A 17,461-nucleotide genomic window follows, 5' to 3' on the forward strand; every position below is an offset into this window, starting at 1 on the left:
ATCGATGACACACTATCGATGCTCGCGAGATGAGTCAGAAATTCTTGATTCATCATCCCCCGTCATCCCCCTTAAGTGGTTATTATTGTCGGCAAGGACGGTCGTGCACGTAATACTCTGCCTCACAATCACAGTCAATGTTCAGAAGTTTCTCGCAGAACCTAAGGAAAAGCGTTTATAGGTCCGCCGCACCATCCAAAGCAAGACTCCCAGTTTTAACCGGTGTTTTCTGCTCAGTGTGAATGACCTCCCCATCCCCACAGTGTGAATGCGTGAGAAAAACTGACAGGGTTACGACGTCAACCTCATTTCTATAACTACTCTTTAGTAAAACACATGCGTCGTCTGGATACAGAGAGCTCACACACACGTCTGAGTGGTTTTTAGCCGCTGTTTATCACATTTTGGTAAGTATCTACATTGTTTTTTTCTTTCAGTTATGCATCGAGTGCGTCATTAACGATGTGTTGCGTTGAACTAGTTGAGTCCGTGTTTACTTCTGTAAAATTTGGCGTTTGTTTATAATACTAAAAATTACTTCACACGTCAAATGAAAATCTGACTGCGGAAAAGTTTCCGTATGGCGCCACCACTTTTTCATTCGATATAAAATAATATAGGAACTTATTTACCTGATTGACTGCTCTTGCCAAATCAATGGTGTATTGATAGGGCGCCCTCTTTGTCTTATATAACGACTTTCAATGTCTGCGAATGCGTCACCTTCTGACCAATAATTATTAATTAATGATTACTTAACTTTGTATTGCCAGTCTTGAACTTCTGAAAACCAGAGAGCCCTTTGCCTGTTTAATGATTTACAATCGTTTTTTTTCTTGTCGTGAGACTTGACCACTCTCTTCCCATAATAACTAAACAAAATCAAAACACCCAGCAGTTTCACAAAACACAAGAAGTGACAAGATAGATCTGGATGGATCTTGTTCTTTTTATTTTCTCAACACTTTTTATTTATTTAGTCTTACATCCTGTAAAAATTGTAAATTTGGATTATATGATCTAGCTAGAGTCAAATAGAAAGAGTAGAGTAAGTGGTTCAAACTAGTTAGTATGCCTATCACTCAGGTAACACTGTCTGTCTGCTGCTCATTGCCGAGTGCCAGCAGGCCAGGCAGTTGTCAGGTTTTTTTTTACTGTTACTTAGTGTTAGTCCAAACTTCACCCGTCCTGGGATGTGATTGTGTATGCCATGATGAATTGAATGTATTTTGAAGCAGACAGAGTAAGACATGATTGTTAAAATCTAGCTGGGACCCAGTATCTCACTGGCTGGGGCTCTGCACTCATTTAAAAGAAGAATGATTTACTAATTTTTAATATGCAATTTTATATATATATATATTTCTTCTCAATAGCTGGTGTGGCCTCCAGGGTAGAGTGTGTATGGCACATTATAACCCTTGATTGGCTTTACACATACATGTAGCAGTTGACATTCTTTGTGCTTCGGGTAACAAGTACTACAAAATCCTCCTCATCACTTTCACAAAACTCAACAGATTGGTATAAGACATCGTGATGCCAGCCAATAAGCTCTCCAAAACTCCGTTTGGTATGTAGGCCTATGCTCCATCTCAAATTAAGAGTATCATTATAAACCACAAATTAAGAATGTGTAAATTTTTATATAGTTGGTACTGGTCCCAACTTGAGTGCAACTTGAGTGCCACGGCTGGGACGGCCAAACTAAAGCTGGGATTCAGAGAGCTTCCATTTTGCCAGGGGGGGGGGGGGGGTTCCACCAGAACCAGATTGTGTAGGGTGGTTGCAAAAGGCTGGGTGTCCCAGGGTACACGGATCGCTGAGAGGAGGGGGTTTGTCCAGGTGTTTCTTGCAGTTGCTGCTGAATGTATAGCTCAGTTTGGTAGAGTGCTGGCTTGTTTTTGGAGGTCTTTGGTTTGAGTCCACATCTTGCATATTTTTTTTGTTTAAAGGGAAGGTACACGTTTTGTAATTACTCAAAACAAATATTAGCTTAAAAACTGACTTGGTAACGAGCATTTGAGAGCTGTTGATAGTATAAAACATTGTGGGAAACGACTCCCTCTGAAGTAACGTAGTTTTTGAGAAAGAGGTAATTTCTCACTAAAATATTAAAAGACTTCTAGCAACAAGTCTTTTATTCCTAGCTGAAAGCACACAAATTCGTCCAACAAGGGTGTTTTTTCTTTCATCACTTTCTCGCAACTATGGTGACCAATTGAGCCCAAATTTTCACAGGCTTGTTATTTTATGCTTATGATGGGATAGACCAAGTGAGAACAGCGGTCTTTGACAATTACTAAACGTAAACAGTGCCTTTAACCCAAACTATTAAAAAGAAAATACAAATACAAAAAATTGTCAAAGATTGTTTAGAAACTGTTTGGTGCACTGTACCACTCTATTATTATTTGTTCGCCCTTTTTATTTTGTTTGTTTTTTCCCTTCATTAGTTTCCTTCTCTTGGGATGAGTATCTTAAAGGCAAGGATGCCAACCCAGCTCCCAAGTCATGCTTCAAACAGGTAAGTTATTGTATACTGTGAATTACCCTCTCTCTTCCACAAAGAAGGTAACTTTTACTAACATATTCCGTATGTCCTGAATTATCAGCCTGATTGGTTGAGAATTGTTTATTTTTATCCTTGGATGACATTCTATGTGAAAAAAAATGGAAATTGACGGCTCCGTTAGACACGCCTTGCACTGACGCCCGACGTATACCAGTGCTAGCTCAGGCTAGACTTTTACTTTACTTTTTTTGTTTTACTAACCACAGGCACCGGTCCCTCCACCGAACGAGTTCACACTCCACGCCAAACTGGAGGCCCTGGATCCCCGAAACTTCACCTCAACATGTATTGCAACCATCGTTGGTATACAAGGGCCGAGGTTAAGACTTCGGCTCGATGGAAGCGACGACAAAATGATTTTTGGAGTCTGGTAGATTCGGCTGACATAAAACCCATCGGCTGGTGTGAGAAACATGGCGGAATGTTGCAACCCCCATTAGGTAAAGGGTTTATTACAAGAATTTATTATTTAAGTTCAAACCTTTAAACTTCCGATGTATGGATTGTTGAATTCTGTTTCATTTTCCATCCAGGATTTCGTATGAATGCGTCGTCCTGGCCAATGTTCTTACTACGGACACTGAACAACGCTAAGCTTGCCCCGGCATCAGCATTCAAAGAGGTATGGTGAAACTTAGGCGCAAGTGTTTTTTGTGGGAAGTTTTCTCAGTCACTTTTCCCTTGTGGTTAATCACTTGATATTATAAATAGAATGTCGCAACCCTAGGCATGATACTTCATTAGGGCAATGAAGGCGATTGCCTCAGTGCTCCCTGGCGATTGCCTTGGTGCCCTTAATACACTCTAGTAGAAATGTACACTTTCCTCATTTTACCAAGAAGAAAAGGCCTTGGTGCCCTTGTCCTTTCAAAAATGAAGTATACAGGCTTTCTAACCTCTTTCCTACCTCACCAACAGGAGCCCCCAACACCACCAAAGAACCTCTTCAAAGTCGGCATGAAGCTCGAGGCGGTCGACCGGAAGAACTCCCATCTCATTTGTCCGGCCACCATCGGGGGCATCAAGGCCAATATGATATTCATATCCTTCGATGGATGGAGGGGAGCGTTTGATTACTGGTGCGATTCAGACTCCAGGGATATATTTCCTGTGGGGTGGGCGGCCAGCACTGGTCACTACCTACAGTCACCCGGCAACAATGGTTAGTTTTAAACAATAGATGTGTATCTTCAGTTTTTAACCGGAAATCTTTTTCAATTTTTATTTTTTTTTTTAATTTTTCCTATAATTTGTTACTAAGATCAAACTCCTAAAGAAATGAAAAGAAAACCTTATACAGAGTAGGGCTTTTAAAATAAATAAGGGAATCCATGTGTGGTGGAGAGGTTTTCAACTAGTGGTTTAATCCCAACGAGGCCTGGTTCTTGATAATTTTACCGAGACGGAAGTCGAGGTCAATTATAAAGAACCAGGCCTCGGCGGGTTTAAACCACTAGTTGAAAACCGATTCAACACACTTTCATTCCCATTCGTAAATACCTTTTCGGTCAAAAACATCATCACTTTTTGGTAAAAAATTAAAATAAATGCAAAAATTATAATTGTTAAATGATTTCTTTCAACACAACACCCCTCCAGCTATGAAATGGTAAAGCCCTCCGCCGCCCTCGGGTAAACAACTCCTTTTAAGGGAATATTGTGCGCGTCGCGCGTATCGTTTGATGTAGCACAACTGTTTCAGCCGTTGCTCTCGACCAATAGGAATGAAGAAACTGTCTTATAAGAACAGGTGCAAGGTCGCGTGTCACGCCCATGAATTAACACTTTTTGTCGGTCATAAACAAAGGTTTATACACCCCCACATGACACGCTCTCCACCAATAGGAATAGCGAAACTGTCTGAGGTATTTATGAATGTATTTTTGAGCAGGCTTTGCACTCTTTCAAAGAGAAGTTTACCCCACTCTGTGACTATCTTTTGGCCATGTATAATAATGTGTGAATCTGTGAATGAATGTATGTTGTCAATCTTACCAATGTGGTGCACACATTTGATTGAATCTAGGTGTCTCGTCCAAAGGGCGTAAGTGTAGCTGGGCGTCCACGATTGCCCTCGCCCCCATTGCCCGGCCAGCAGCTACAGTCTCCACACCACCACAGTCTCCTGTGACTGTGGACACTAGGCCAAAGTCACCGATATACGACAATGAGCCAGATACAAGTAGCCCAATGTCCACCAGCCAAGTCAGTAAGTTACCCCTCCTACTGTTTGACCATTTAATATCATCCACTGTTTCAACCAAATTTCACAAGTTTCTAAGATCTGAATAATAGTACTATTAGTAGTAATAATAGAACAAAAGAATCATAAATTTAGAGACAGGTTTTCAGTTCTGTTAAATTTAAGACCAGTGTATTTAGCACCTTATAAGGGTTTGCAAGGTATTATCCCCGGTAAAACCGTGCAAACCTGTTTCTTAGTTATAAGTGTAACTGGGTTCTTTTGCGTGCAATACACAGGACAAAGATAGATAGCTCAGTTGGAGCGCCGGCACTTTAATCCGGAGTTCGTTGGTTCGAGTCCCACTCTAGTGAATTTGTCTTTGTTCAACCCAAAATCAAAACTAAATTATGAAAAGAGAATCGACCATTCCAAAAGCCAATATGAAACCATCCTTTTATCTCCCACTTGATGTATCTTTCCGCAGCCGTCACACTTTTCATCAACAATACCTGCGTCTGTGGACCGTATCTCAGCCCTCACAAGGTGCTCCAGATGCCTGCCCTGATTGGCCCCGCCCCCATCAATAAGGTCATGACGGACACCTTCCAGATGTGTGTAAGCTCGGCCGTTCAGCAGAAGGCGGTCTTTGCATTCCTGAAGAGGGAGAAAGGGGCAAATGTCACTGTAACAGGCGAGTTCTACAGCTCTGTTCTTGATTAGTTTTTATCAACGTAATGCCTATTTATAGGCAAGCTTACCTGACCTCTTAAAGCTGTTAAAGCACAACAAATTATCAGTCCCAAAAACTTTTGCGAACCAAACTTAGGTTTCCAGCCAAAACACCATGTCATGTTGTATCCTGCTCATTTTGGCTCAGCAGAAATTTGATGAGCAATATTTTCTGCCGAGGCAGCTCTCTCATATAGGGCCGAGGGAGTTGAAATCAATTCTAGAAAATCTCTCTTAACTCCATTAGGGCGTCCGCCATCCTGTGGTGGTCCGAGAAACAAACTCTCTCCAAGCCTCCCTGTCCAGAGCTGTTATCGTTAGCTCATGTACGCTACTTATTTTCAGTGCACCAGTGTTGTCAGTCCATCTGGCTTTCAGTCTTCCTCTTTCAGCGCAACCAGTAACATGCCTTCCATGCACTACTCCTCAAGATAGAGTAGACACGCGACAAATACAATTGAATCTTCGGTCAAATTCCATGCTTCTCCTCATTGAACCCAAGTCTCGACAATCATGGGGTGACAGGTGTTTTTCTTTGGCTGCATCACGCATCTGGAACTCTCTACCACTTAATCTTAGATCTTGTCTTTGTACCACAAAATTCAAATTTCTTCTCAAAACTTATCTTATATCACAGTTTTCAAGGACTAATTTTATTGTGGCTGTTTTCTTTGTTTTGTTTTTGGTTTAACTGCGCCTTGAACACTCAGCAAGGTGGTATGTAAGCTTTACAAGTCTTATTATTATTATTTGACTTTGTTTACGTTTACTCAGCTCAATACAGCGGGTCCACACATTCCGTGCAGTTACACGCTCCAGAGACACCTGAGGCCTTCTGGACCATGATGGATAGGCTATGTGAAGACCTCTTGTGCTGTGGTAACTTCTTCACCAATAAACCACTTCAAGGTCCCTGCAATAACTGCGCCAAACAGGGTAAGCAGCGGTTAATAATAAAAAGTATTTATTAAGCGCCTTTTTGTCTGGTTATTGAGAAAATTGTTTCCAAATACATTTGGTGCTCCGTCTTTCATCAGGCTGGACAAATTTCCCAGTTGTGGCACTTGTTTCCTTGGGTGAGACACTTTACCATATTTCTTTGTTCTTTGGAACCATACAAGGAATGGTAGAGCCGTGGGGTAAATTTCACAAAGATAATCCTAACTTAAGACTAGTCCTTAAGACAAGTAACTTGTCCTAACTCGAGGTAAGACTAGTCTTTACCCTTTGTGAAATCCACCCCAGGAACACTTATCGTGGAAGATTAGGAGTTTACCCCGACATCCGTTGTTTTATTACCAGAAATAAATAAATAATAATAATATTAACTCTAATTTTTTTTGATTCTCTGTTCCAGAGGAGAGCAGTCACCGGGTGAGGCATCGTAGTCACAGCGGGAACACCAACCAGACAGGCCCAGGCAACCATCCCCCGAAGCCCTCGGCCACCACCAAGAGAAGCCATTCCACCGACTCAGCAGCATCAGACAGGATTGATCCTAAGCTACCCAGGAGAATACGCACAGAAGGTGGGTCAGGTCAAAGGTTAAGAGGTCAAACATAGACATTGGTTTGACAAAATAGAGTTGAGTTACCTGTTAGGGTACTTTTTGTACGAAACAAACCAAAATGTTCATAGATTGAAATTAAACTTTGTTTTATAGATAAAAGGGGTAAATGGGTACCTACCTGTGAGGGCAGAGATGGTTCTTGTGATTGATTTAGTTTAGTGCATGTTTGTTGCACAGGCTGTCATCCCCAGGGAGCTGAGGTGGTTCAAGGAATGAACTAAATCCCAGTGACAAGGGGTAGTAATGTTGGAAGCGTTTTGAGACGCCCTTCAGGTGTGTAAAGTGCTAGATAAAGACTGGTCATTATTATTATTAATATGAATAAGATCCACTATTTTATTATTTTTATTCACAACAGCCGCAAGTTCCACAACAAGCGTGGCAGAGGTCAGGGAGCCAAAAATTGAGGTCAAACCCCAGCTGAGCACCCCGACGGGGGACCCAACTAACTGGTCAGTAGAAGAAGTCGTCAAGTATGTGACTGATGCAGATGTTTCCATGGCAACTCATGTGGACACCTTCAAGAAACATGTAAGTCTTTTTTTGTCTCCTCTGATTTCCTTTTTGAAACGGCATACATTCTTGATCAGCTGAAATCAAACTGTGTGATTAGGTTCATCCAATGTTTGTATTTGTTCTAAGTTAACACTTCTAGCTTTAATAATAATATTATTAATAACACAGCATTTGTAAAGGCGCACTTTAACCTGAAAGAAAACCATTCAAAGGCGCCGGTCAAGATGGAAAAGAGGTATTTCTCAAGTGGTAGGGAAAGCAAGTGTGAACAGGTGTGTCTTCAGTTGCTGCTAAAAGAGGGAGATGTTGTGTATTTCCCTGAGGTTTTCAGGAAGATAATTCCAGAGCCTGGGTGCTATGCTTTCTTTACGACTTCTTGAATTGTTATATGATTATAATGTTGTTACCCTCCCCAGGGTTATGGGGTTTGTTCCAGTTTCGGAATAAAATAAAATACAATACAATTATTTAATAGATGTTAAATTTGCAAATTTAACATCTTGCTGGTCTAGTTTGTAAGACAATGCTCTGGAGTTGAAACGGTCACAAATGTAACATCTTGCTGGTCTAGTTTGTAAGACAATGCTCTAGAGTTGAAACGGTCACAAATGTAACATCTTGCTGGTCTAGTTTGTAAGACAATGCTCTGGAGTTGAAACGGTCACAAATGTAACATCTTGCTGGTCTAGTTTGTAAGACTATGCTCTAGAGTTGCAACGGTCACAAATGTAACATCTTGCTGGTCTAGTTTGTAAGACAATGCTCTAGAGTTGCAACGGTCACAAATGTAACATCTTGCTGGTCTAGTTTGTAAGACAATGCTCTAGAGTTGCAACGGTCACAAATGTAACATCTCGATGGTCTAGTTTGTAAGACACTGCTCTAGAACTTCAAAGGTCTTGGAATCAAATCCCATCTGAGTAATATTCAGCCACCTATCTCCCGGTCGTTGAGACATGATCATCACCTAAAATCTGGCATGCCCTCGTGTCTCCCTGGACTGCTACAATTATTCATTCTACCTCCATCAGGACCATCAGGATCTGGAATAGATTATCTCCTACTGTCGTCAGTGCACCCTCCATCTAAGCATTTAGGCTTGCAGCCCTTCCAGAGTTCCTGGTAATGGGCCTGCAAGTGTCCGACAGATTCCTCTAGTTTCTCCCTCCAATGCACAGTGTATATAATATTCAATTTGTCTTGTCCTACACTTTTACTGCACCACTGGTCACGGCGTCTTGCACCGCACATCATCCTAGTTTAGCTCTTACCAGCTGTAAAGGGATTACTCCATCAAGAAATATGCCTGTGATTTTGTTTTAACAGAACTCGGGGGAAAGGATAAAACCAAATATTATAATCTTCTTTATTCCCGATGTAAACTTAACATCTACTAAACGCAGTTATTTATTTTATTTTTTCAGGAAATTGACGGCAAGGCCTTCCTCCTCCTCAATAGCGAGATGATGATGAAGTACATGTCGCTTAAGCTCGGCCCCGCCCTGAAACTCTGCAACATGATCGAGAAACTAAAGAACAAGAAACACTGAGGGGAGTGACGACCAGCTCAGTAACAAGATGTGGACCACAGGATGAAAAGCAATATACCGGTGAGCAACAATTTTTTTAAATGTTTGTTTTTAAAACAACTCTTAAAAGTGAAGTACCAAGTTTTTTTAAGACGAGGTTTGGTAGATGCTGACGGATGATACGTTGCGACTTGAGCGCAAACGAAACTGGAATCCTACCGGACGAATGGAACTCTGAGTTCCACCGGATTTTGAAATTTGATCTGGTATTTTAACGCAGTTCCACCGAATGCGTTAAAATACCAGAACAAATTTCAAAATCCTACCCGCTCCATTTGTTACGATCGACAGATGCACTTCAATTACTCCTAAGGCTTATTAATTCCTTACTTATTCGTTGAGAAATGTATAAAATGTATAAAATTTATGATGTTTTAAAAATGAAAATGAAGACAAGCCACGTGTCACATTTTTTAGGACACATGACTGTGTCACTTGGTGACATTTTGCCATACGTGTTCATTATGTGATATCATGTTGCCATGTGTCACAACTTCTCAAGGTGTCATTTTGCCATACACACATGTGTCATGTGTCATTTTGCCGCACACAGTGGGAGGTCATTGCACATGCAAGGACTCGGGCGTCCTAGGGCCCAAATTCATGGCTCTGCTAACGCCAAATTCTGCACTGTAGGTCTCCATTCTCCGCTTGCCGTGGCGCTCACGGCAAGCGCTGAATATCTACCCTAGCCATGTAAGAGTAAAATACCTAGTAAGGTGGAGTACGCACGCGCACAAGCCAATATTTCCAGCTTACCCATGAAATACGCTTCACATAATGTAAGCACAGAATTCCGTGCTTCTGTATGCGCCGATTCTTTGCTTCTGATAAGCAGAGCCATGAAATTGGGCCCAGACCAGTGATTTTGTCAACCGCCTCACAGCAGTGACATAAATGTTGAAAAGCAATATTTTGGAAAAGAGATATTTACAAACTTGTGTATAATAATATTAATCATTTTGCTTGATTGATCAATTTCCCACCAGCTCGTGTATTTGTTCATAAAATGAATTGTAAAACAATTGTGAATTTCAGTCCCTATAAAGGCAGTATTTAATAGGTCGATTCCTCTGACAAGTTGGGCATGTTTAGTTTTGTAAAAACATAAAAAACCTGGAATATTTAATAGCCTACTGCATCATTCCGTTTGAGTCCCCCTAAGGCAGTGTTTAAATGATGGTAGGCCTCCACCGCCCCCCCCCCACACAGTAGTGCATGCTTGAGTGATACTTCACAAAGGCAACAAAAGGGGATTGCCTCCATGCCCCTGGTCATTGCCTCACTGCCCCTGGTCATTGCCTACCTGCCCCTGGTCATTGCCTCCATGCCCCTGGTCATTGTCTCCATGCCCCTGGTCATTGCCTCCATGCCCCTGGTCATTGCCTCACTGCCCCTGGTCATTGCCTACCTGCCCTTGGTCATTGCCTCCATGCCCCTGGTCATTGCCTCCATGCCCCTGGTCATTGCCTCCATGCCCTTGGTCATTGCCTCCATGCCCTTGGTCATTGCCTCCATGCCCCTGGTCATTGCCTCCATGCCCTTGGTCATTGCCTCCATGCCCCTGGTCATTGCCTCCATGCCCCTGGTCATTGCCTCCATGCCCTTGGTCATTGCCTCCATGCCCCTGGTCATTGCCTCGATGCCCTTGGTCATTGCCTCCATGCCCTTGGTCATTGCCTCCATGCCCTTGGTCATTGCCTCCATGCCCTTGGTCATTGCCTCCATGCCCCTGGTCATTGCCTCCATGCCCCTGGTCATTGCCTCCATGCCCCTTGGTCATTGCCTCGATGCCCCTGGTCATTGCCTCGATGCCCTTGGTCATTGCCTCCATGCCCCTGGTCACTGCTCCATGCCCCTGGTCATTGCCTCCATGCCCTTGGTCATTGCCTCCATGCCCTTGGTCATTGCCTCCATGCCCCTGGTCACTGCTCCATGCCCCTGGTCACTGCTCCATGCCCCTGGTCATTGCCTCCATGCCCCTGGTCATTGCCTCCATGCCCTTGGTCATTGCCTCCATGCCCCTTGGTCATTGCCTCCAGTAGAAATTTACAAATTCCTCATTCATGAGTGCCCAATGCCTTGTTGCCCTTGCCCTTCCAAAGCTGAAGCATATAGGCCTTTACTCAGTTTTCTGCAAGAAGAGGGACCATCATAGGGTTTACAGTATTACCCTGATGATTCTGGTCCTCATAGCAAGCACCCTTGTTTACAGTTTTCGCTTCTGAGCTACAGTGATTAAGTTCACTCATGAGGCATCTTTGCTTTAAAGAAGAACAAAAATTATCAATACGTAACGTAAGTGTATCGTTGATAAATGCACTTAATGTGTCATTCATCCATGTACATGTACATGTAAGACGTGGGATTTTCCAGGGCCTAGACTCACCTAAATGATCACATGTCATAGCTCTCCCACATACCAGAGGTTAATTGTAAATAGACACCATGTATTGTAGGATTGTAAGGTTACTTATTAATGTTATTTTTTTGTATTATGGAAAATTATAGCCGCAATATATTTTTGTATTCTTATTGCATGACATCGTGCTGGTTATTGTGCAGTTGTATAACAAACGTAGACAACGCTAGTTGTATTAGTAAAGCTTATATTTTCAAATTGTCCGAGCTATTTGCATGATTTTTACTAACAATTTAGGGGAAAATAGCAGAAACTAGAAACTAACTTTATAACAAGAATTGCTTCTGTATTGTAATAAACATACCCTGCAGCCAATTTCACGAAACGCTAGAATTAATCCTATCCCAAGTCAACCTAACTTAAGATTGGTTAATGCGTCCTAACATCTATGGATACGGAACTTAAAGCCAGTGGACACTATTTGTAATTACTCAAAATAATTAGTAGCATAACACCTTACTTGGTGACGAGTAATGGAGAGAGGTTGATGGTATAAAACATTGTGAGAAACGGCTCCCTCTGAAGTGACATAGTTTTCGAGAAAGAAGTAATTTTCCTTGAATTTGATTTCGAGACCTCAGAATTAGAACTTGAGGTCTCGAAATCAACCATCTAAACGCACACAACTTTGTGTGACAAGGGTGTTTGTTTCTTTCACTATTATCTCGCAAGTTCGATGACCGATTAAGCTCAAATTTTCACAGGATTGTTATTTTATGCATATGTTGAGATACACCAACTGTGAAGGCTAGTCTTTGACAATAACCAATGGTGTCCACTGCCTTTAAAGCCATTGGACCCTTTCGGTAAACAGTATTGCCCAAGGCCCACACTTCGAGTATCACAATTTCAATATCAAATAACAAACCTGTGAAAATTAAGGCTCATTCGGTCATCGGAGTGGGGAGAAAATAACGGGAAAACCCACCCTTGTATCCGCGCGTTTCGCCGTGTCATGACATGTGTTTAAAATAAATCTGTAATTCTCGTTAGCGAGAATTGATATTATTTTACCGTTTTCTCAAAAAGTAAAGCATTTCATGGAATAATATTTCAAGAGAAGTCTTTCACCACTGCCTTCTGTAAACCCTGTAAGTTATTTGTAAATCTGTGAACTTTTTTTTTTTTCTGTACTGAAAGGGTCCAATGGCTTTAACTTGTCCTACATGTGTAAGTCTTAAGATTAATCCTAAGCTAGGTAGAACTTGGTGAAATTAATGGCTGGCCACAATTTTATAGTGCTGCTCAAAGCACAAAAAGTAGCTAAGCACAACAAAATTATGCTTACCAGAATAAGGTTACCAGTTATAATACCACTTAACATGTACAATTTCTGCCTGGTATCCTGTTCATTTCTGCTAAGCAGACAATTTTTAAGCAATATTTTCTGCCTGAGCAGCTCTATGAAGTTGAGTCCGGGTTAATATTCCCAATAACAAAACTGAACCACCTATTTTTTTTAATGCGGTAGTGTCATGCTTTGTTATGTAAGACAGTGCCTAATTATTATGTAAATAGAATTCATTGTAATTCGCTTATTGTATTCAAATTTCAAAAGTATTGCTTTGAAGCCAAAACTGAAGTTTATTCAATGAAAATTCCATTATTGTCTCTCAATTGTTATGTTATTTGATGTTACACAACATGTAGCTTGAAATAAGTTATAATGCTAGATGTAGCATTCTGTATGAAGAGGGTCCAATTGTTGGCTTATTTGACCAATAAAATGGACTTAAATTTTAAATAGCTATTTTTTTATTGATTTTAGAAAGTTGTAAGCTTTCATTTAAGGTATTGCATGAAGAGGAAAAAACCAGCAATGATAAGATAACAAAAATTGAAATGCTTATTGTTGTAACGTTATATTACATCCAACCATCAGACATTATGTACAAACAATTTTGCATGTTATGTCCTTCGCGGCATTGTTGAAACCTTTTGTATGTTTGGACTTTGTTCTTAAAGGCAAAGTAAACCTTGGTTTATGGAACTGTTTGATTGTTTGAGCCCTTTACAAATGTAGATTGGACAACGGAAAATAACCTGTGAAAATGGCAGTTCAAAGGATGGTAGTGTTTTTGAAAATTTCTGCCAAAATCTGGAGCGCTTCTTTTGCAGGAAGGGTAATCCGTAATTGGAAGACACAATCTGAGAAATATTTCATGCAGAAACGCGACAATCTTGTGAATCCCTTTCCCTTTAAACCACTTTCCTTCAGAGGGAATCTATTCTCAAAATGTTATCATCAACAGAGGGGGTGCTTCTTTATGGTCGTTAACTTCTGGAGTATTACCAAAATGTTAGCTCCCTTTAATACATTAATATACAAATGAAATCAATGATGAGAGAATGACCTCTGTGACATTTAGTCCCGACATATGGAACAGGTTTTTGCATAATATTTTGTTCATAATAAGTCCGGCATTTTGCATTTTCAGCATTCATTCTCATTTGGAGAGAGTGGTAGCAAAATGTCAATATCTCAATCTTGAAAAAAAAAGTGATTAAAGGGGGAGTATATCTCCAGGAATTACTACAAACACTGATGTACCATCCCTTTATGTTGTGTTTCTTGAAAGCTAGAGGATTGATTTGAATGTATTTTTCCTAAAACTAATGATGTACCATCCCTTTAAGATGTTTCTTAAGAACAAGAGGAATGGAATGTGTTCTTTCAAACAATACTGATGCACCATCCATACTTGAAAACTAGAGGATTGGAATAAATGTACAAAAAAACTATGATGTACCAACCTATAAATATAATGCAGGAGAAGCTTTGGCAAACTTTGACCTTGAATAGCTCATGCATAAAATGAGTTATTGATCATCCATGACATTGGCGATGCTAGGCTACCATTGGTTCATGTTTTGCTTTACATTATTGGTAATTGGCTTTTAAAACCTTTATGATTCTGGTAAACAGACTTTAGAAATTGGCCTCAATGGTCAGTAGCGGAGTGCATTACTGCAAGAATAACACAAACAAAGTATGAAATATTGATTTAAGACAAGGACAAAATGATTAGGAAGAAATTTTTTGAAGATGTTCAAGAGAAGACAGAGGTTTGACCTCTGTTTGGTCGTTGACCTCATACACAGACAATGTTGTACCATCATAGGCCTGGGTACCATCATAGGCCTGGTATTGCATCTTAGAGAGGGAAGGGGTCGATTTCTCAAAGAATTAGGACTGTCCTAACTTAGGACTAGTCCTAAGAGATATTAACAAACGTATGGCTAGTCCTAAGTTAGGACGCTAGTCCTAAGTTAGGATGAGTAACTCATCTTAACTCGAGATAAGACTAGTCTTAACTCTTTGTGAAAGGCCATTTTTATTTTGCAAAAGGGCACTTCAATTGTGAAAACCTCGACCACCTTTAAATGCTACTTGTACTTTGTGTATATTACCTATGTTAAAACCAGATATGTACTGTTTTTAGCCACTTTATGTATTCTATACTAAAATACTAGAATATAATAGTTGTACATGTACCTATTATTCACCTTGGCTTTGTGTTGAATATCCACTAAATAATTTCTACTACCAGTAAAAGTAATGTTTAGTCTTATTGAAAACTGAAAACTACCGGTCCGTGGAATGGGGTTCATGGTTTAATGTAGTCAGTTATTGGTTTTGGTCTTCAAAGATATTGGCCATTCAATGCTTAAAGGCACCGGACACATTTGGTATAATTTCCAAAGACCAGTCTTCCCACTTGGTGTATCCCAACATATGCATCAAAATAACAAATATGGAAAATTTGGGCTCAATATGGTCATCGACATTGCAAGAAAATAATGAAAGAAAAATACGCTTAATAAATAAATTTAATTAAATAATTTGTGTGCTTTCATATTCCTGCTCATTTCTGCTTAGCAATTTCTGCTTAGGCAACCCTATGAAATCAGGCCATTGGTCTCCGTTTTGAATGTTTCAAAATTCCATAACATTTCAGTAATGTTGATCTTTATAGCACACTATAGTTTAAAAGTAACAAATATGATCATGTTTATTCAGTTGCGCTTATGAATATGCATATATGCTAATAATTGTCCCCCACTGAGGTGCTCCGATGTATAAAAGCCTTAAGTATCACTAGTGCCTGTAGAATTACTTCCATTAAAAAATCTTCCACATAAATCCACAAAATATGTAATATTGCCTTATAAATAAAAAATAATATTGTACATTCAATATGCTTGTTTACCTGTTTTTGATTAATGTCAATTATGAAATGAACTTCTAACAACCTACTCTGCTGAATTATGAGTTTTATTTTATTGTTTCAATGGTTTATTGTTTAATTGTATGGTACTTAAAGTTAAATCCTGAAAAGGCACCTTTTAAACAAAAATGGTTTGTCATCTATTGTTTTGAACATAGCAGAGTCTTGTTAGCCTTTGACAAAGATTTTGCGTGGTTTAAATGTGAAGTCACTAACAAACTTTTATCCAAAACATAGAACATTATCGAAGTGTTCTTTAACAATGTGGTTCTTCAAAGCTTTTACAAAAAAGTAAAATATTTTATAAAGACAAGAGTTTAAAAATTAATTTTATTTAGCCGTTTTTATTTTTTTAAGATCATAGAAATCCACCTGATCTTAAGGTGAGAGGGGTCTTATTAAAGAGGGTGGCACTTGTGCGTGTTGCACAGTGAGGAAGTGTAAACAACCTTTTTGTAAACCCTTACATTTTCGGAAATAACTGCCCCCAAGTTCACTGAGCTTTAAACAATGGTCTCAATTCATAGTACTGGCCAATTTCTGCTTTGCAAAAATAAGCAGGACACAGTCATAGAATGTATATTATTATGTGACATGGTTTACCTTATTTTGGTAAGCAAAACATTTTGTCTGCTAAGCTACTTTTTGCCACCTGTCAGCTTAAATGATCCTATTTGTAGGTTATGTTCTAAGTGAGTCATACATGCTTAGCAGTAGTTTGCCAGTAAACTAAGTATCCTTTAAGTTGATGTATGCCTTATCTTTTTCCTCACATTGCTTGTGAAATGAGCAGAAATGTAATAAAAACTTGTTGATATAACATAATATAGTTTTGGTTTCAGTGGTTTTTAAGTTCATCTAATTGTGTGAAAGTTACCCAGCCCCCCCCCCAACTCCGCCCACAATATATTGTATTTGATGAGATAAGCCTAGTTCTATGAAGCCTAACGTGCATCCATTTCGTATATCCTCGTGACCTGGGGGAGGGTGGGGGTTGTTGACGTTCCAACTTGACTTGAGGTATTTTTGATGATAGGCCCTGAAAAAAACGGTCATATTTGCCGAAAGGTTAAGGGAAAATTACACATGGTTTTATAGGGTGATTTTTATTTGGAGGGTGAATAAATCAACGGCCCCTGTATAACTTCACCAATATGTCAATGGATTATTGTCCCCTTTACCGTTAAAGTGAAACTTCCAAGTATTAATTTGCTCAGTATTTCTTATTCAAATACATAGGGCTGGGTATATCCCAGTTAGTAGAGCGCCGGTAGTACAGGTACGTGAGTCCGGAGGTCCCGCTCCCGTAAAGTAAATATTGCTTTGTTTAAAGCATTGAGCTATACAAAAAAGTTACCATTATTTACCTACAGTGACGTAACCAGACGTTTTTTACGTCACTGTAGGTCAATAGTAATTAAAATTGTTATGTTCAAATTGTTATTTATTTAGGGCCTACTTATTTTTTGTAATGGGGGGAGGGGGGATTTGTTTTAATCCCTTAAGTAAAAATGACCGACTTTGTCGATCTCCTTTGATGGGCGGAGAGAAGGTTACTGCCCCCTCCTTTTTCTGTTTCCGCCGTCGATCAAGGGCGGAGAAAGTCACTGCACAAACAAAATTAAGCTTGACAACAAAAGAACAAT

The 17,461-nt window shown here is 39.9% G+C and overlaps 1 protein-coding gene across 1 annotated transcript; it reads left to right on the forward strand.

Annotated features, from left to right (window-relative positions):
* Window positions 1-343: 343 nt before the first annotated feature.
* Window positions 344-9,957, forward strand: LOC117297087 (polycomb protein SCMH1-like). The gene is given in 13 exon segments (XM_033780221.1): window positions 344-407; window positions 1,377-1,573; window positions 2,457-2,527; window positions 2,782-2,923; window positions 2,926-3,015; window positions 3,109-3,197; window positions 3,494-3,737; window positions 4,602-4,784; window positions 5,245-5,451; window positions 6,264-6,425; window positions 6,847-7,017; window positions 7,418-7,590; window positions 9,000-9,957. Coding segments are annotated over 12 exon segments (1,692 nt in total). The 5' UTR covers window positions 344-407; window positions 1,377-1,539; the 3' UTR covers window positions 9,126-9,957.
* The last annotated feature ends 7,504 nt before the right edge of the window (window positions 9,958-17,461 follow it).

This window comes from Asterias rubens, chromosome 11 (genome assembly GCF_902459465.1).
Source record: "Asterias rubens chromosome 11, eAstRub1.3, whole genome shotgun sequence".
NCBI classification, from domain to species: Eukaryota; Metazoa; Echinodermata; class Asteroidea; order Forcipulatida; family Asteriidae; genus Asterias; species Asterias rubens.